General features: G+C 37.3%; 1 protein-coding gene across 2 annotated transcripts in view; it reads left to right on the plus strand.

Moving 5' to 3' along the window:
• The window catches only part of LOC150081825 (EKC/KEOPS complex subunit Tprkb-like), a 30,916-nt gene extending 20,016 nt beyond the window's left edge, over positions 1-10,900 (plus strand). For both annotated transcript variants that reach the window (XM_090379735.1, XM_090379736.1), the window contains one exon: positions 10,320-10,900. In XM_090379735.1, the coding sequence (XP_090235861.1) occupies positions 10,331-10,861 (531 nt within the window). In that variant the 5' untranslated portion in view covers positions 10,320-10,330 and the 3' untranslated portion in view covers positions 10,862-10,900. The remainder of the gene's footprint in view (positions 1-10,319) is intronic.
• The last annotated feature ends 7,693 nt before the right edge of the window (positions 10,901-18,593 follow it).

The following is an 18,593-nucleotide window of genomic DNA, read 5'->3' on the forward strand; positions in this document are numbered from 1 at the left end:
AGTTATGATAAATTACCTTAAATGTTCTTTTGGAAATCGGTACAATCGCACACAAAACACTTATTTCTGTGCATGATGTCAGCAGATAATTATAATAATAGTAGAAAAAAAGTTACGTAAAACAAAATTGCTACGCTCAACAAACACTAATCTACTCGAAAAACAGTAGCAACTACATGGTAGCAACTTTATTAGCGTTAGGCATGTGTGTTACTATGCTGTGGGTTTTGATGGCTACATTAGTTTCATGTTCTCAAACTGGGAGCGCTGGGAGTAATTGAACAAGTGTCCACTCTGTGGGCTACACGAAGGATGTGAACTGAGAATAATAGTTGAAATTCGATGAGGGGAAAAAAATACTTATAGGAAGGGTCACGTTTTTAATCAACTTTGATTTTTGTTTAGTGAAAAAAGGTTAGATTTTTACGCGATTTTGGAATGAATTCAAGCAAAAGAAACAGCACATCATTCATTTCAACTGTTTGTTAAGACCAGCGGTTCTTAAACTTTCTGAGCCCACGCCTCCCTTGACCTGTAAAATTTTCCCGGCACCTCCCTTTAAGTAAAATGTCTAGAATTGTGCAAATTTTTTTTATTTTTAATATGTTAATATAATAATTATTAATACATAAAATAATAATCGGGATATTTTATTCTTAAAAAATATTAGTGATGTTTGTGCTTGCTTTTTACAAACAGACTGCATAATTCAGTGGTTCCCAAACTACTGAGATCTATGGATCCCTTCAAAAATGAAAAAAACGTTTGCAGACCCCCCCCCCCCCTATATATGTTTCTGAGTGTGTGTGTGTGTGTCGATATATATATATATATGTATGAACACTGTTTTCTGAAAAGAAAATTCAGTTTTATGCTTAAAACAACTGAACTTTATTCTTATTTTTATATAAATATATAATAATAACTTTATTTATCATCAATTTGCTGTACATAGAACGAATAATTCGACCAGTTCCAGAGGGTCGTTTCATAGACCCTCTGGAACTACTCAAGGGCCCCCCAAGGGTCCTTGACCAGTTCCAGGGACCCCAGTTTGGGAACCGCTGGCATAATTCTTCGAACCTATACATCATTTCTGAAATGGCGACACATATTTCTTTTTCAACATTTTAATTTTGATCTGTACTTAGATTTCATGACTGCCAGTGCCAAAAATCCAACTTCATAATACAGATCAAATAGTAGTAGATATCTAATAGTAAAAAAAAAATCATTCTTAATACATTTTTAATATTTGCCATGAAAATCTTACATAAACTATTGCATCATTATTGAGAGTACACTACTGCAATGGGATCTAGAAAAATTGAGCAGATCGGCTGAGAGGTGGCAACTGAAGTTTATCATTGACAAATGTACAAAGTATTGCATGTGGGTAGCAGTAACACCAGAGTAATGTACCAACTGTTGGATACTACACTCAGAGCAGTGGAGAACGAAAAAGACCTGGGGAATTGGGCAGTCAAATATGAAGTTTTCTGAGTAGTGCAGACAGACTGCACAGCTCATGGTTTCTCGTCAATGATATATAGGAATTTTGCTAGCAGGGATAAGGAGATGTGATTATCCCCTTGTATAAGGTAATGATCAGGCCACACCTTCAGTACTGCATACAGGTCTGGAGGCCTCATTTTAGGAAGGATGTAGAGCTGCTGGAATGAGTACAGAGAAGGGCAACAAGATTGGTGAATGGAACAAAAAGTTGATGTTACCAAGATAGACTTAAGTTCTGAAAATTGCAGTGTCTGGTGACTAGGCACCTGCAAGGTGATCTGATTGAGGTGTATAAGGCCTTGAATGGTTTGAGCAAGCTCAGTGCTGATGGGATTCTTATTCTTGCCCAGATTACTCACCTGTGGGGACATAAATTTTAATTGAGGAAAGACAGTTGTAGAATAGATGTGCAGAAATTTGCCTTTAGACAGTGGTTGGTTGATTGTTTTAACAAACTTCTATGTGTTGTAGTGGAGATTGAAAACTTAAAAGAAGCTCAAGGTAGAACTAGGCAAACATTTGGAGTGAATGGATGGGTGAGATGGGAAGGTTTTTTTTTTTTTTTTTTTTTCTTGGCTGATGCCATATAGGTAGGCCTGCTGTTTGTTATTTTGTTTGTTATTTGGTTTTTAGGAGCATTAGCAACTAAGGCCATATTGCTCCGGGAATATGCGGGGGTCATTCCCTGACCTTTCCGCATCCTCCGTATTTGGTGGTGACGGACTGAAACCCTGGTCTAATCAAGAAGTGTGTGTTACGCAGTGCTGCTCCTTCCCACCTGGCTATGGAGGTGCCTATAGGCCTGCTTTCTTGCATCATGCCTCTACTAATGCTAATATCTGTTAATTGTCAATCCCTAAGAAATCTCATCCCCTTTCACCTGAACAATGACTGCCAGTATGGATTCCACCAGTGCCAATCCACTGGGGATATTTTGGCTGGTTACATATTTGTGGACAAATTCAATGGAAAAGTTTGGTAAAATTCAAGCATTTGACCTGTCTAAGGGCTTTGATCACGTTTGGCATAAGGGTGGTCTTATCAAGCTTCTATCTTATGGCTTTTTGTAGTTGGGTATCCAGTTTTTTCCCTGACTTCTTATTAATGCTGGCGTTCCCCATGGTTCAGTTGTTTCTTCCACTCTTTACCTCTTGTATATTAATGATTTTATTCCGTTGACTTCAAATCCTATTCATAGTTTTGCTGATGACAGCACATTGCATTATACCTTCCAGTTTTTGAGAAACTTTGCCCTGTTCAAACAGCTTCAGGTTGTCGAATATCCACTACCAAATCCTTAATGTACCAAGTAATTCTCTAGTGGGGTAAAGATAACTTAGTTAAGTTCAATTCCTTATAAAACTCAATTTTGTGTTATATTTTACAAAAAGGGCTCTTCTGCTCCTGTGCCTATCTCTAATGTGACTCAAATTTCTCTTGGCATAAGCTCTTCACAGATATTGTTGTTTCCTCTGCATTAAAAAAAACTGAATTTTCTCTTTCACTCTTGGCTTTACTTTTCATCTAAGCATCTACTCATTTTTTACAGATTTCAGATCTGTCCTACCATGGAATATTGTTTGCACATCTGGGCGGTGCCCCCATAACCTGTCTCAGGCTTCTTCCCTGCATTCAAAAGAGGGCTGTTAGGTTAATTATTTATTCCTTCAACTTTGTTTTTAGGAACAACCCGCCTTCACACACAATTTTCCAAAAATTGCAGTCTACAAAAATTCAAGCCTAATGATGTCAACAAGTATCTTCTTTCATATTCTCAACCTTCCACCCATGCACAGTACTAAGTACTATAGGTTCAAATGCCTGTCATGTTTGTTTTTGTAAAAAAAAAACAGGGTGTGTTTATGTTTTGCATTTAGAAAAATACTTAACTCAATTTCGCTATTTTTAATGGATTTTTCCATTAATAATTACAAAATACTCGGAAATAAAACAGCTCAATAGGCTAAAGATTATCCTAAATGGTATTAGTTCAAAATTTTCACAATTTACGCAACCACATTATAACCAGCTGGCCTGCATTGGACTTCAGATCTTGTCACTTCAGCTTTACAAAATAATTTATGGCTGTTGCTTGCACTTAATTTTGAATGCTGGATATGCTTTTGTTGAGCAATATCTGTTCACAAATCCCAAAGTGAAACATTTCTGGGGTGCCTCCGTAGCCAGGTTGGAAGGAGCGGTAGTGCGTAGCACACGCTTCTTGATTAGACCAGGGTTTCAGCCCGTCACCACCAAATACGGAGGAGGTGGAAAGGTCAGGGAATAACCACCGCATATCCCGGAGCAATATGGCCTTGGTTGCTGATGCTCCTAAAAACCAAATTAGCATTAGCATTAGTAGAGGCATTTGATGCAAGAAAGCAAGCTTATGCAGCATCAGCCAAAAAAAAAATAAAGTAAAATAAATAAATAAAAAATAACCACTTCCACTTCACCCTTCTGTTCGTTCAAAATACCTGTCCAGCTGAGCCTTAAACTTATTTAGGCTATCAACTTCCACGACAAGGGATGGAAGTCTGTTCCACCTACCAACCACCCGCTGGCTAAAGGCAAATTTCCGCACATCTATTCTACATCTGTCTTTCCTCAATTTGAATTTATGCCCTCTCAGGTGATTATTCTGAGCAAGAGGAAGAATCCCATCAGCATTGAGCATGCTCAAACCATTCAAGGCTTTGTACACCTCTATCAGATCACCTCGCTGGTGCCTAGTCTCCAGACACTGTAATTCACAAAACTTAAGCCTTTCTTCGTAAGAGCACCCCTTTGTTCCATTCACTAATCTTGTTGCCCTTCTCTGTACTCATTCCAGCAGCTCTACATCCTTCTTGAAATGAGACCTCCAGGCCTGTATACATTACTCTAGGTGTGGCCTGACTATTTCCTTATACAAGGGAATAATCACCTCCTTATCCCAGCTAGAAAAATTCCTATACAGTAATACCCCGACTTACGCGAACTCGGAGTTACGCGGTTCTTGATTTTTTTCGTTTGGCAACGCTGCCGCCCGCTATCTTCAAGGTCGTTTTTCATATGTTATCGATATACGGTGCGACGGCGGAGAATGAGAGCGAAAGATGAACAAAATTCAACTTTGCTGCTTTTATGTTTTTTTATATCAGTGAAGGGGAAACACATTTCACCATAATGTAAAAACCAACACAATTCCAGCTATCGGTATAATCGCAAATGCAATTAGATCGAGTTTACTACCAGTTTATAACAGATTTCACTACCAGAAACGCAACTGGATTTTTATTGTTTTATGGTAGTAACCCCTAGAAATGTGAGGTGTTAATACTGTAGTGTATCTCTGCCTTTATGGTGTTGTTTATTCAGTTGCTACATGCGCGCAGCTTTGTTTATGCGTATCAAGCGTGCCTCCTCGTTTTGTAATTGTGCTTTATTCCCTAAAAATGAGTAAAATACTTAATTAAAAGGTGTGAAAAGGAAGCGTCCTGGTGAAGACACTGCAGATTCAGAGAGAAAAAGAAAAGCAATTATCGATAAACAGAGGCGGACTGGGTCAAAAATTCTTACCCGGGAAAATTTATAGTGGCCTCATACTATGGTTTATGGCCAAAATCACACTGGCCCACCGGGGTTTCCCCGGCGAGGCTTATGGCCAGTCCGCCTCTGTCGATAGAGAAAAAATATAAAATTGTGAAACGCTTTGAGCAAAATGAAAGACCATGTGATATTGCACGTGCTACAGGCCTAAACGAAGCAACGGCGAAAAGCACATGACAATTGCAAACTTGACAGGTTGAAAATTGAAAAGGGCTCAATTGAAAAGGGCTTAAAAATTTTAGAAAACATAGACTCCAACGAAGAACGCGTTATAGCTACAAAGCAAGGAATAAAAAAATTATTAGCTTGCTACGAAGAAATTCTGCGTGAAAAAAAGAAGTCTCTGTGTCGGCAGACGAATTTGTTAGATTTTATGAAGCCATCGACATCGAAATAACTTTTTAACGTAAGTCATTTGTTTTTTAATACATATTTTGTATTAATATGTATAAAGAACTGCAATTTTATTAATATTTTTCTTCTAAACTAGTGTTTTTGTTAGTCCTTGGTCCCAATTAAGCAAAATTTATATGTATTTATATGCAAAGTTGTACCCCGACTTACGCGAATTCGACTTACGCGATTTTCGTCGGACCCACCTATCGCGTAACTTCGGGGTATTACTGTATATCATTGACAATACACCATGAGCTACTCTTGCAGCCCATCTGCACTGTTCAGAGAACTTCATATCTGCCTGCACAACTACCCCCAGGTACCTTTCATTCTCTACCACTGTCAGTGTAGTACCACAGAGTTGATACGTTGCTCTGGGGTTGCTGTTTCCCCATATGTAGTACTTTACATTTGTCGATGTTAAACTTCATTTGCCACCGCTCAGCCCATCTGCTCAACTTTTTCCAGATCCTGTTGCAGCAGCATAGTGTCAGTAGTGTCCTTGACAACCCTGCCAACCTTCGTATCGTCCGAAAAACTTGGACATTAAGCTTGATATACCATCATAAATATCATTTATAAATACAGAAAACAATAAAGGACCCAATACTGAACCCTGAGGGTCTCCACTAATAACATTAGTCCACGATGAGCAGTGTCCATTGATTACCACTCTGTCTTCTCCCCCTCAACCACCCCTTTATCCATAGCAGCAATTTGCCTCCAGTGCCACACTGCTCCAATTTGTGCAGCAGTCTTCCATGTGCAACAGTAATCAAAAGCCTTTCTAAGATCCAAGTATATAATATCAAAGTTATTCCCTTCATCCAGTTCTTTTGTGACTGCATCATAGTATCCAATCAAATTGGTCAGGCAAGACTTCCCCTTAACAAAACCATGCTGTGTCCGAGCTATAACTGAAGTCTTGTCTAGATGACCCTGCAGTGCTTCTTTAACCAGTGCCTCCATTAATTTTTCGGGAACAGAAGTTAAACTCACATGTCTATAATTACTTGTCTCAGCCTTTGATCCTCCCTTGTGAATTGGGGTCACATTTGCACTTCTCCAGTCCATGGGTACCTCCCCTGAGTCCAAGGAAGCTCTCATAACTATGGCTAAGGGTTTGCTTACTTCCTTTGCTGCCTCCTTTAATATAACTGGATAGATCCCATCCACCCCAGGTGCCTTTCTCGTGTTTATCTTCAACAATTTCTCCTCCACTTTAATCTCAGTTATTACAAGATTCTCTAGCTTACTGCTAGAGTTGAAAACACCTCTGGCATTCCCCTCGCTGAATAACTCCTCATGTGTGAATGTCGATGCAAAATGTTCATTTAGTTTGTTAGCTACCTGAGCAGGGTCATCAACAGTTGACTCATCGATATCAAGTGGACCAATCTGATTCATCCCCTTCCTTCTAGAGTTTACATAAGTAAAGAACTCTTTGCTGTTTTTCTTCGCATCCCTTGCCAAGGATCTCTCGTAATCTGCCTTCGCCTGCCTAACCTCCTTTGTAACTTGGTTTCAGATCAACTTGTATCTATCATAAGCAGCTTCTGTGTCACGTGTTAATTTGTATGTATCCCATGCATTTTTCTTCTCTGCCATATGCCTCTTTAGTTCATCTGACATCCATTTAGGCCTAAACCTTGAACAATATTTCTTAGTTGGTATGTAAAGCCTAGTAGCTTCCAAGATAAGTTCTTTGAATGCTTCCCATTTTGAATTTGCTGTTGGTAACATCATCAGTTGATCCCACTGTATAGAATTTAAATACTGTCTCAGTCCATCGTAGTCGCCTTTACGAAAGCAATACCCCTTCCCTTTACCCCTAATGGTAGCTACCTCTTTGAGTAACTCCCACTTCAGAACACTGTGATCACTGCCACCTAGTGGTTCATTTATCTGCAGATTCTTAATGCACGAAGAATCACTACTGATAATCAAATCAAGAGTATTACTCCCTCTAGTTGCCTCCCGAACATGCTGATGTAGAAAACAATCATCCAATAAATCCACAAAAGCCTTGCTAGTGTGTGAGTGACCAGCCCCCAAATTCCAGTCAATATCTGGGAAATTAAAATCCCCCATTATAAGACTCTCTGATTTACTGGCCCACTCTACTTCTCTGTACAGTTTCTTATTATACTCATCAGAGTCATTAGGCCTATAGCACACTCCTACTCTCAATTTTGATCTCCCAATGCTTATGTCACACCAAACTGACTCGACACTGCACTGTCCAGCGATGTTGACTGGCTTCACTTCCTTGGATTTTATGTTTCTTAACTAAAGCATAACCCCTTCTCCCTTCCTATCCTGTCTATCCTTTCTGTAGATATTGTACTCCCCAAATTCCAGTTCTGCATTCCTTATATCTGTGTGACACCACGTCTCTGAAATCCCAACAATATCTGCCTTTGATGTTTTGAGCAATACCTCAAATTCAAATTTATTTACTAAACTCCTAGCATTGGTGTACATGCAAGTATACATGCACCTGCTATTCCTCTTAGCCACTCTAACACAACCCATGTGTTTACATGTACCCCCATGATTCCCAGTAGTCTCTGAATATCCTGCTTCTTATTTTCCAGGCTGCTGCTCATTCCAATAGAAGCAGTGCAAGAATCCCTTTCTCCTCTGCCAGTGGCTACTGTTAATCTATTAGTCCTTGTATCCCCCCAATCTAGCAGTTTTCCGACCCATCTAACACTGCCTCGATAGCATCAGCAAACATTCTTGCACCCTTTCTATTTAAGTGTATCCCATCTCTGTAGAAGCAGTCTCTTCTGTTAACAAGTACACGCCAGGCTGAAAAAAATTCTACCCCTTGAGCCCTGCACAGTCTTTCCAGGGCCGAATTGATCGACAGGGCTCTCATCATATACTCCCTCCTATCGTGTCTGGGCAGAATTGCAGACACTTTCAAATTCAACCCTAATTCATGGCTTTTTTTCATCAGTGACCTGTACTTGTTAAGTAATTCCACCAGTCTCCTACTCTTAATATCATTAGTGCCAACGTGTACAACTAGATCACCTTTTGTGCCCTTAAAAGATGATATCTGCTCTACAACGTCATCAACTTTTGCCCCTGGCAGACATACCCTGGTCCTGTTCCACCTATCCTTTTTACAAAGCATGTTTCCCATTTCCCTGACAATAGAGTCACCAACAACTACTAGTGCCTTTGGGACCAGCGCATTCTGCCTTGGGGGCTGCCGCTGTGTTGCGCGATGACCAAGTGCAAGCTCTGGCATTGGTGTGGGCAGCTGAGAGCTTGATGGGCCCCTCACTTGTAATCCTTCGAGGGCATCCACCCTGTCCTTCAAGCTCTCATATAGGCCCATAACAACGCTGAGTTGTCGCCTGATTTCCTTACACTCCTTGCATCGCGCACATACAAAGACATCCCCCCCCCCATGGCAGTATCATGTCCCGTACCTGATTGCTCCGCAAACATCAAGCAAATAGTGCATCTTAAAAGGCTGTGATTCAGAGGGCAGCTGTCCCCCCCCCCTCAGTTCTCCCCTGAGCCACAGCATTCCCATTAGCTTGAGCCTTTTGCTTTGCTGCTCTGGTTTGAGTCATGATTTCGATTTACTTTCAATAAAATTTCAATTTCAGTACAAAATTAAATCCTAAACTTGTATCCCAACACAGTTATAACGCTATATTTATGTTTCAATAACGCGTGTTATCTACAAAATCTACGAGTGTTATCTACGAAATATTTATGTTTCAGTAACGAGTGTTATCTACGAAATATTTATGTTTCAGTAACGAGTGTTATCTACGAAATCCCTTTATATAACTTCCGTATCAAGTTATGTATTAATTATTTAATTTTACTAATTATTTATGTTACGTAACCTAAGTGGTTATATGTATAGTTAAAAGTACAATTTAATTGCCAATGAAGTTTGACAAGATTAATAGATTTTACTGATTAATTTTCCCGTAACAATGGCGGCTATTTACGAACGGTAAACATGTGGATTTGATACCCTTTCCGATATTAAGTAATACCTACAAAATCTCTATCTAAGTTACTTTAAACTTAAGTACCGTAAATAGGAATATAAAGCTACTCTAGGAAATAAGTTAATATGTCAATTTAAACTAATAAAGCAGAAAATAAATCAGAAAAAACTTCTCTGTTCCAAGAGCGGCAGAAAGGCACGTCCGCACCGGCAACAAACAACACAAACGAAACATTTCTGTTCTCTTTCATTATGTATGCACTGTATCATGAAAATGCGGGTTTAGCCTGGAACCCACAATAACTGAGCTAAATTTAAATATTACAAATTGTTCTTCTAGAAATCACTTTGAATAAGGATTAATTTAATATGAAGAAGACCAATTTAATTCAAACGAAGTTTTGAAGCTTCATAAGCCATATACTGTATACATTTGGATTCTGCTTGCAATTATTAATAGCCACAGAAGATAGTTATAGAAAATATATAATTTAGAATAACAAAGTTGTATTTTCTATAAAAGAGTTTTATTTTCTATATTTTATATTAAATAAGGGATTTTCTTTATTTAATATGAGGGGATTCCCTTATTACAAAGGATACTTGGTGTGTGACAGATGGCATCAGCTACAGGTGTATAATTTATTTAGCTAAACTAAGCTAAATAAATTACAGACCTGTAGTCTACATTTAGTTGAGTATAATAAGTTGAGGTATGTATACAGAATTTTTAGTTGCATGCTCTTCTGTATTGAGATGTTTGTTTTTTTATGATTTCTGCTTAAAATTTACTAGAAAAAAAAATTGTAGTCAATTTTTATTGTTGTTGCAGGGAGAAGTGATATGATTTCAGTAACTCTATCTTTGGATAAGTCTCTGCAAGCTTCTGTCACCCTTGCCTTATTTGTGGATGTTAAGAATTGCAGAGAAATTAAAAAGTACATTTTAGAAAGCAATGTGGAAGCTAGTTTTGCCAAGCCAAGTCTTATAGCTGATATTTTTCAGATTTTGATAGCATCCAATAAAGCTGTTTTTAATCAAATCCACCAACAAATGAAAACAAAAAATGTTTTTTCTGAAATTTTATACTGCCTTTCACCATCTAAAAACATTAATGAATCATTATGTACCTTTGGGATTGGAGAAACAGATTCTGAAATTTTAGTGATACTGATAAATGATAATTGTGAAAGTAATCTACAAAAAATATGTAGAATTGTGAGTGGAACTATGGTGACAGTGGAAAAATTATCCACGTTGAGGAGTGAATATGATATCAAGAAGGTGTATAATATAAAAGAAACTGAACTTCTTTCTGGTTCCTTATTAGATGCAGTTGTCAGTAGAATAGCAGTTAAAGAAGTAATATCATGACAGTTAAATGCTTATGGAATGCAAATAGCATTTAACATCCCCCCCCCATGATATCGTTTTGTGATGTCCATTAAAATAAATAAAAAAAACTAGATATATATATATATATATATATATATATATATATACACACACACTGTATATGATAATATATCCTTCATTTCAATAGGTTTTTGTTGTTGCTGCTGTTGTTAATAAATTGGAAATGACAAAATTTAGTTGGTAAATGTTGAATTAAACTTTGCTGAAAATTGATAGTCACTTTTTCTTTTGTTTTATATCTTGTCCAACAAATCCATTGTGCCCATTTTCAAAGCTCTAGTGCTTTTAATTATTAATATTATTCTATGTTTTTTTTTTTTTTTTTTTTTTATCAACCAGAATTTTATGTAGTACTGTTATTTGCCGTAGTGTTTAGATCTGATCCCAGAAGATCATTCTTTTTTACTACCGACCTGATTTTTTTCCTACCATTCATGGGAATAACGAGGACTACAGTAATCCTAGAAAGGAGAAAATTTTGACATTCCATAACATAAATGTACACAGACTTTTTGTCTAAATCATAGGAGTAACAGGAAAATGCATTAGCAGCTTGTTTTCTGCTGCATATACATTAGACCACATCATGTGACCTTACCAACATAACCCTTTTTTTGTTTGTGTGAAGTGCATATTGCACAGCATACCTACTGCTTCTGTGAGCATCAGCTCAAGGGTGTTCCCTGCATATAGGAATAAAATTTTATTATGAAAGGAAAACTAAAGGCCCATTCATCATGCTTGACAATGGGACTGATATGCTGTAGGTATTTTTAACAAAAGAAAAAAAATAATGCCCACAGTTTGTGAAGATCACATGATTTTGTCCACTGAGCACACAAATGCTGCAGATCAAAGTGGTTGACTGACAGGTGAAGGTTGAGCACATGCTAAAAAACAAGTTACCAGCAATTCACATGTAATTTGAACGTATGATTGTATTTTTATCGTGTGAAAGTTTTAAGAGTGCATAGTGCAGCAGCGCTCTTCTTAATTGGTCCAATGCAGTTGGACCAATCAAAGAAGAGCAGAAGATTAATTGTAGAATAATTTTGAATACTTTAATTTACTAACTAATGTAATTTTAACCATAAAATCCATAATTATGAACAACTAATGGTTCCTGTCAAATAAACAATGGCTATGCGTCATGTGCACTGTTTATGTGAGAAGCACAGAGGGTTTACACTTTGTGGTGAGAAGATTAGAATATCATTGGCAAATACCAGAGTGAGGCACGAATTACCTGTATTTTGTTACGACTTTTAAATACAAACCATATAATACATATACGACTTTTAAATACAACCATACAGAAATCTGAAAAAATAATTACTTGGAAAATTATTATTTTTCAGGATTGAATCAAAGAAGGGCTTAAACTCAATTTACTTATTTATACACCAGTTCCAATCTCCTGTTTTGCCTTAAGAATTGTGTTAGCACATTTCTTTGGCAGCTGTTGATGATCCTGCTCAGATAGCAAACAAACTGAATGAGTATTTTGCATCTACATTCACACATGAGGAGTTATTATGGTTTGAAAATGGCAGAAGGTTATCAAATTGTAGCAGGGTGCTTAATGATTTTGTAATAACTGAGAGCAAAGTGGAGGAGAAATTGTTGAAGTTAAACATAAGAAAGGCACCTGGGGTGGATGGGACCTATCCAGTTATATTAAAGGGGGCGGCAAAGCAACTAAGCAAACCCTTAGGCATAATTATGAGAGCATCTTTGGACTCAGGGGAGGTTCCCACGGACTGGAGATGTGAAAATGTATCCCCAATTCACAAAGGGGGATCGAAGGGTGACATGAGTAATTACAGACCAGTTAGTTAAACTTCTGTTCCGGGTAAAATAATGGAGTCACTGGTTAAAGATGCATTACAGGATCATGTAGACAAGACTGCAGCAATAATTCAGACACAGGATGGGTTTGTTAAGGGAAAGTCTTGTCTGACAAATTTGATAGGATATTATGATGTGGTTACAAAGGAACTGGATGCAAAAAATAATTTTGATATCATATATTTGGATTTCAGGAAAGCTTTTGACACTGTTGCGCATGAAAGACTATTGTACAAATTGGAGTAGATGGTATTAAGGGTAAGTTGCTACAATGGATAAAAGAATGGTTAAGTGGGAGAAGACTGAAGATAGTAATCAATGGGTGCTGCTCTTCGTGGACTAATGTTATTAGTGGAGTCCCACAGGGTTCAGTGTTGGGTCCACTGTTGTTTTGTATATTTATCAATGATATTGATGAAGGTATATCAGGTTTAGTGTCAAAGTTTGCAGATACAAAGGTTGGCAGGGTTGTTAATGACAGTAATGGCAGTGTGCTACTGCAACAGGATCTAGAAAATTTGGGCAGATGGGCTAAGAAGTGGCAGCTGAAGTTTAACGTTGACAAATGCAAAGTACTGCATATGGGTAGAAGTAACCCCCAGAGAAACGTACCAACTGTGTCGTACTACAATTACAGTAATTGTGCAGTCAGATGTGAAGTTTTCTGAACAATGCAGACGGCAGGTCATGGGGTTTTGTCAATGATATATAGGAATTTTGCTAGCAGGAAAAGGAGGTGATTGTCCCTCTGTATAAGGCAACGGTCAGGCCACGCCTTTAGTACAGTACTGCATACAGGTCTGGAGGCCTCATTTTAGGAAGGATGTAGATTTGCTTGATCGTGTACAGAGAAGGGCAACAAGATTGGTGAGGGGAATGAAGGGATCCTCTTACCAAGAGAGGCTTAAGTTCTGCAAATTGCAGTGTCTGGAGACTAGGCACCTGTGCGGTGATCTGATTGAGGTGTATAAGGCCTTGAATGTGTTGAGCACGCTGAATTCTGATGGGATCCTTCCACTTGTTCAGATTACGAACCTAAGGGGGCATAAATTCAAATTAAGAAAAGACAGATGTAGAATAGATGTGCGGAAATTTGCCTTTAGCTAGCGGGTGGTTAATTGCTGGAACAAACTTCCATCTGTCATTGTTGGAAGTTGATAGGTTAAATAAATTTAAGGAAGAACTGGACAGGCATTTGGAGGGAATGGTGTGATTATTATTTTATTTTATTTTTGGCTGATGCTGCATAAGCTCATACACTTGCTTTCTTGCATCACATGCCACTACTACTACTACATCATAAAATGGCCTTTTCTTCAGTTCCACCAGCAATGTCTTTTCAATGGCAAGTAAACTTAAGCTGCATAACCTTTCCTGCATTTGTGTTCCTCTATAACACGCATGTATTCTCTTCATATCTGAAAAAGAACACTCGACTATTGCAGAACTCAGAATCGTCGTGAAAGTTCTGCTAATTTATAAATTTCCTTGAATGCAACCTGAAACTGATTTTCTTGCATGAATTTTAATAGGTGGTGTACTGGTTTCCTTGCAAGAGTTTCATCAGAATAAAAGAGTACCTTTAGTTAATTTTTCAAACAAATTTAGTGAAAAATTGGTCTGTAGAAATCCTTTAATTTTTCTAGAATACCATCAGGAAAAGTTTTTGCATACTGGTCATTTTTGAACAAAAGAGTTGAAAAAAGTTTCGAAAGTGAAGAGTATCTTTCTTCCATTTCCAGGCACATGCAGTCGACTATACCCAGGTATAATCGAAGGCATGCACTCTTCTCCTCTTCTTCTGATCCTTTTTGTCTTTTAGACTTTGACTCCTCAACCATATGCTTTTCCTTTGCAGAAACCCAAATATCATCAAATCCATGTTCCTTGTCATTCCTAACCTGTTTCATATTATAATGCACATTTTCACAACTATACAATGTCATAGGATGAAGTTTGCAATATGTTATTCAAGACATCGGTATAGCCAAACAAAACAAAAAAAATTTCTAGCAACAAAATTGTTTGAAAATCTTACAAGAAATACAAAAAATCACAGGCTCTGATTACAGCATCCACGTCCCATTCCCCAGAATTCCCCACAATGTGTTCAAAATATTCAATAAGTTGAATTCTGTGACGTTTTACTGCTCTTGTTCAATGGGAAGTAAAGTTCCATCTGGTTGGTGTGATGATGGAGGGTAATTTTTTAGCAACAATACCTTGCAGAGCATTTACTCTTTTCGATGAATTATAAAAATATGCTGCCAAGTTTGGAAAAAACAATCTACATTCCTTGATATTTGAGAGGCTTTACATCAGAACTAAGTTCAAAACATGGGTGTAGCAATGTGTAAATATTGCTAAAGGATAGGCTTCAATAACTTTACTCTGCAACCCATTAATATGCCCACTCATGACACAGGCTCCATCATAAGTTTGGCTGACCAACTTGTCCTTAATATTAAATTCCTCATTTCTGTTTACAACACGTTTAAAAATACCACTAGATGTGCTATCATCACTTACGTCTGTAAATCCGATGAACCTTTCATGTGTTTGCCTATTATGGACAAAACGGAAAACAGTTGATAGCTGCAATTTTGACATGACAGCAGAAGTTTCATCCAGAAGAATGGCCACAAATGTAGCGGAAGAAATTTCTTTATAGCATCTTTAACCACATCAGATATAGCGTTAATGATATCATTTTGTACTGTGGAGGAAGTTCCTCGAAATACAGTCGATTCCTTTAACTGACTGTCTAAAAGAGGATCATACTCACGGAGCACATTTAAAAATAATGTATAATTCCTTTGATTAGCTGAGCTTCAGAGTCATCATGACCTCTCAAAGGAAACTCTTGTTTAGCCAAATAATATACAACAAAACTTAAGCCTTTCTTCGTAAGAAGAAAGGCTTAAGTTTTGCAATGTTGTATTTCTTCGTAAGAAGAAAGGCTTTAAGTTTTGCAAATTACAGTGTCTGGAGACTAGACACCGGCGAGGTGATCTGTATAAAGCCTAGAATTGTTTGAACATGCTCAATGCTGATGGGATTCTGCCTCTTGCTCAGAATAATCACCTGAGAGGGCATAAATTCAAATTGAGGAAAGACAGATGTAAGATAGATGTGCGGAAATTTGCTTTTAACCAGCGGGTAGTTGGTTGGTGGAACAGGCTTCCATCCCTTGTTGTGGAAGTTGATAGTCTAAATAAAATTTACTGCTCAGCTGGACAGGTATTTCGAACGAATGGAGGGGTGAAGTGGAAGTTTTTTTTTTTTTTTTTTTTGGCTGATGCTGCATAAGCTTGCTTTCTTGCATCATATGCCTCTGCTAATGCTAACATCAATTAATCTTTTTAAAATGTTTCTATTTTTCTTTACTTGTTCATTATGACTGCGCTAATTTCAATTTTTCTTTGGTTGTCAATGAGAACGTCAATTCTTTGTTTTCCAAACATCTAAGGATTTAAAAATGACTGAATATGTGAATGGAAGTGCTCATGTTTTTGCACTGCTGCAGCTAAATGATTAAGATCAGGATACCTATACTTATTCCAAACTCCTTTCTCTTTGGAGAATAATAAACAAGGCCAACAAAAAAGTCTTGACCACACTTCACATCCATACTCAGTTTTTGCATCTTTGTGCTTGTTCAGTAAATTTGGAAGAGGAGGACGAGGCTTACCTTCTTCAACTATGTTCATACAATCTGTAAAAACTCTGGCAGAAAACGGGACAATTAGTACACCGTCAACAGTTTCCCATTGTAAATAGGGCAAAAAGGTTATAAATTATATCAAAAAAAATTATAAATATATATTAAAATACAGCAACTCATGACGTGACAATGTTGAATTGGATTGCTTCACACAATAGCCAATCACAACCACTAACTACTTCTGGGTGCTGTTGTATAGTGCACACTCTTCCATGCCTTCGGGGTGGTTTAAAGCCACTGGAAGGCTAAGAATTTGACCCACTCCACCATCTGTATGTCTGTTTAGAGAGCTGAAAGGCATCCGTATTTGTGACTGCATACCCGGGCTGTTAACGCAAATGTGATACAGTGTTTAAGCAGCAAAACTTCTCTTCATGAAACATTGTATATTGAATTTAATTTTAGGAATCACGCAAAGCCAGCAAACAATTAGGGAAGTCTTTAACAGAAAAAAAAATGCAAAAATATATCTGTGACATTGCGATTCCGTGGGTGTGCACTACAACCCTGAATATATGCCCCTGATTGCTATACTAGGAAAGCAAATGTTTGCTTCCCCAAATAGCATATTTATCAATAGCACTTGATCAGCATCAATTTTATTGGCTGTTTCACTGATTAACATACTCTGCAATATATGATTTTCATTGGTCATGCCTATTCACAGAGGGGGAATCAAAGGGCAAAGTGAAGAATTAGACTTATAAGTTTACTTTTGTGCCTGGGAAAATAATGGAGTTGGTGATTAAGGAAGTAACAGGATCATTTTGACAGGAATATTATGGCTATTAAAACATGGATTTGTTAAGAAAATCTTGTGGCTTATCTGATCAGCTACTATACTGTGGTCATAAAGAACTGGATGCAAAAATTTTTTTGGTGTAATGGCTGCCAACCATTGTTAGTCACACTGTATATGTAGTAAAACTTTGTAGAGTGTAAAGCGTGTAGGTTATCTTTAAAAATGTGATCTTAGAATGCATTGCCATAACAGCTGTTTTGAAAGACTTTTATACCTTTTTTATTTCACCCTTTGGTACACACATGGGGCTGAATTGCACTACTGTGTTTTATTGGTCATTTCCTTGCAGTGTAGTGTGCTCATTAAAAACAGATTAAATGAAACAAAACATTAATTGAAACATCACAGAAAAATGTGCATTCAGTTTTCTGTTTAATTTTATTGGTTACTATGCTTGTTCAATGAGATTTATTTATTTATTTTTAAGGCATTTAATACATTCTGTTAATTTTTAAATTACTGTGCTAATTGATTTTTACAGTGTAAATTCGTTTATAAAAAAACTGAATTTTTATTTCAAAACTTCTTGTTAACAAACTACCATAACATTAATAAAATACGAGGGTTGCCCCAAAAAGTAATGCACAAAGAAATTGAAGTGTATTTATTTTATAGTTGTCGTTGAGTTTAATGACACATAGGCTGCTAGGGCCATATTGTGTCTTTCTAATGGTGAATATGAAATAATAACTATATTTTATGATATATTCCTGTCCGGTTTAGGATAGTAAATAGTTCTTTTTTATTAGGATCATCTTCCAGAATCTGCAATAAATTTATTGATGACTGTGTATTAGCAATTGATTAAAGGTGTCTAGGCAGATGTTTTGAAAGTGGAGACAGTCCACTAGCAAATGGTGAATGGTCAGTTGTGCTTCACATGATGTACATTGGGGAGCGCTGTCATTAGTTAATAGATACAGGTGAGTGAGATGAGTATACCCAATCCTAAGCCTTCCTAAAATTGTTTCTTCTCATCTGCTTTTCTGGAAGCTGGAGAGCCACAGCTTTGGTTCTGGTTTTATTTGGTTTAGTTTGTTTCCTGGATAACCTCTCCAGATTTATTTTATAGTATAATTACGTTAAAAATCTCTGACGCAGTTTCCTTCATGCCTTATAACTGCTTCCCAACATTTTGGACAATTTTGAATGCCATTGAACTGTGCTGAATTTAAGTTGTCTGGTGTATTAGATCATACTGCAATCTCAGTGCTTCTAAAGCCAGAAATCTTTGTCACCTAAACATTCCTTGAGCTTGGGGAATAGGATTCAAGGACTCATATCAGGACTATGGGGCAGTGTGGTGCTTCCTACTT

Source organism: Mastigoproctus giganteus, chromosome 8 (assembly GCF_048544385.1).
Source record: "Mastigoproctus giganteus isolate SK-2022 chromosome 8, ASM4854438v1, whole genome shotgun sequence".
In the NCBI taxonomy this organism is placed as follows: Eukaryota; Metazoa; Arthropoda; class Arachnida; order Uropygi; family Thelyphonidae; genus Mastigoproctus; species Mastigoproctus giganteus.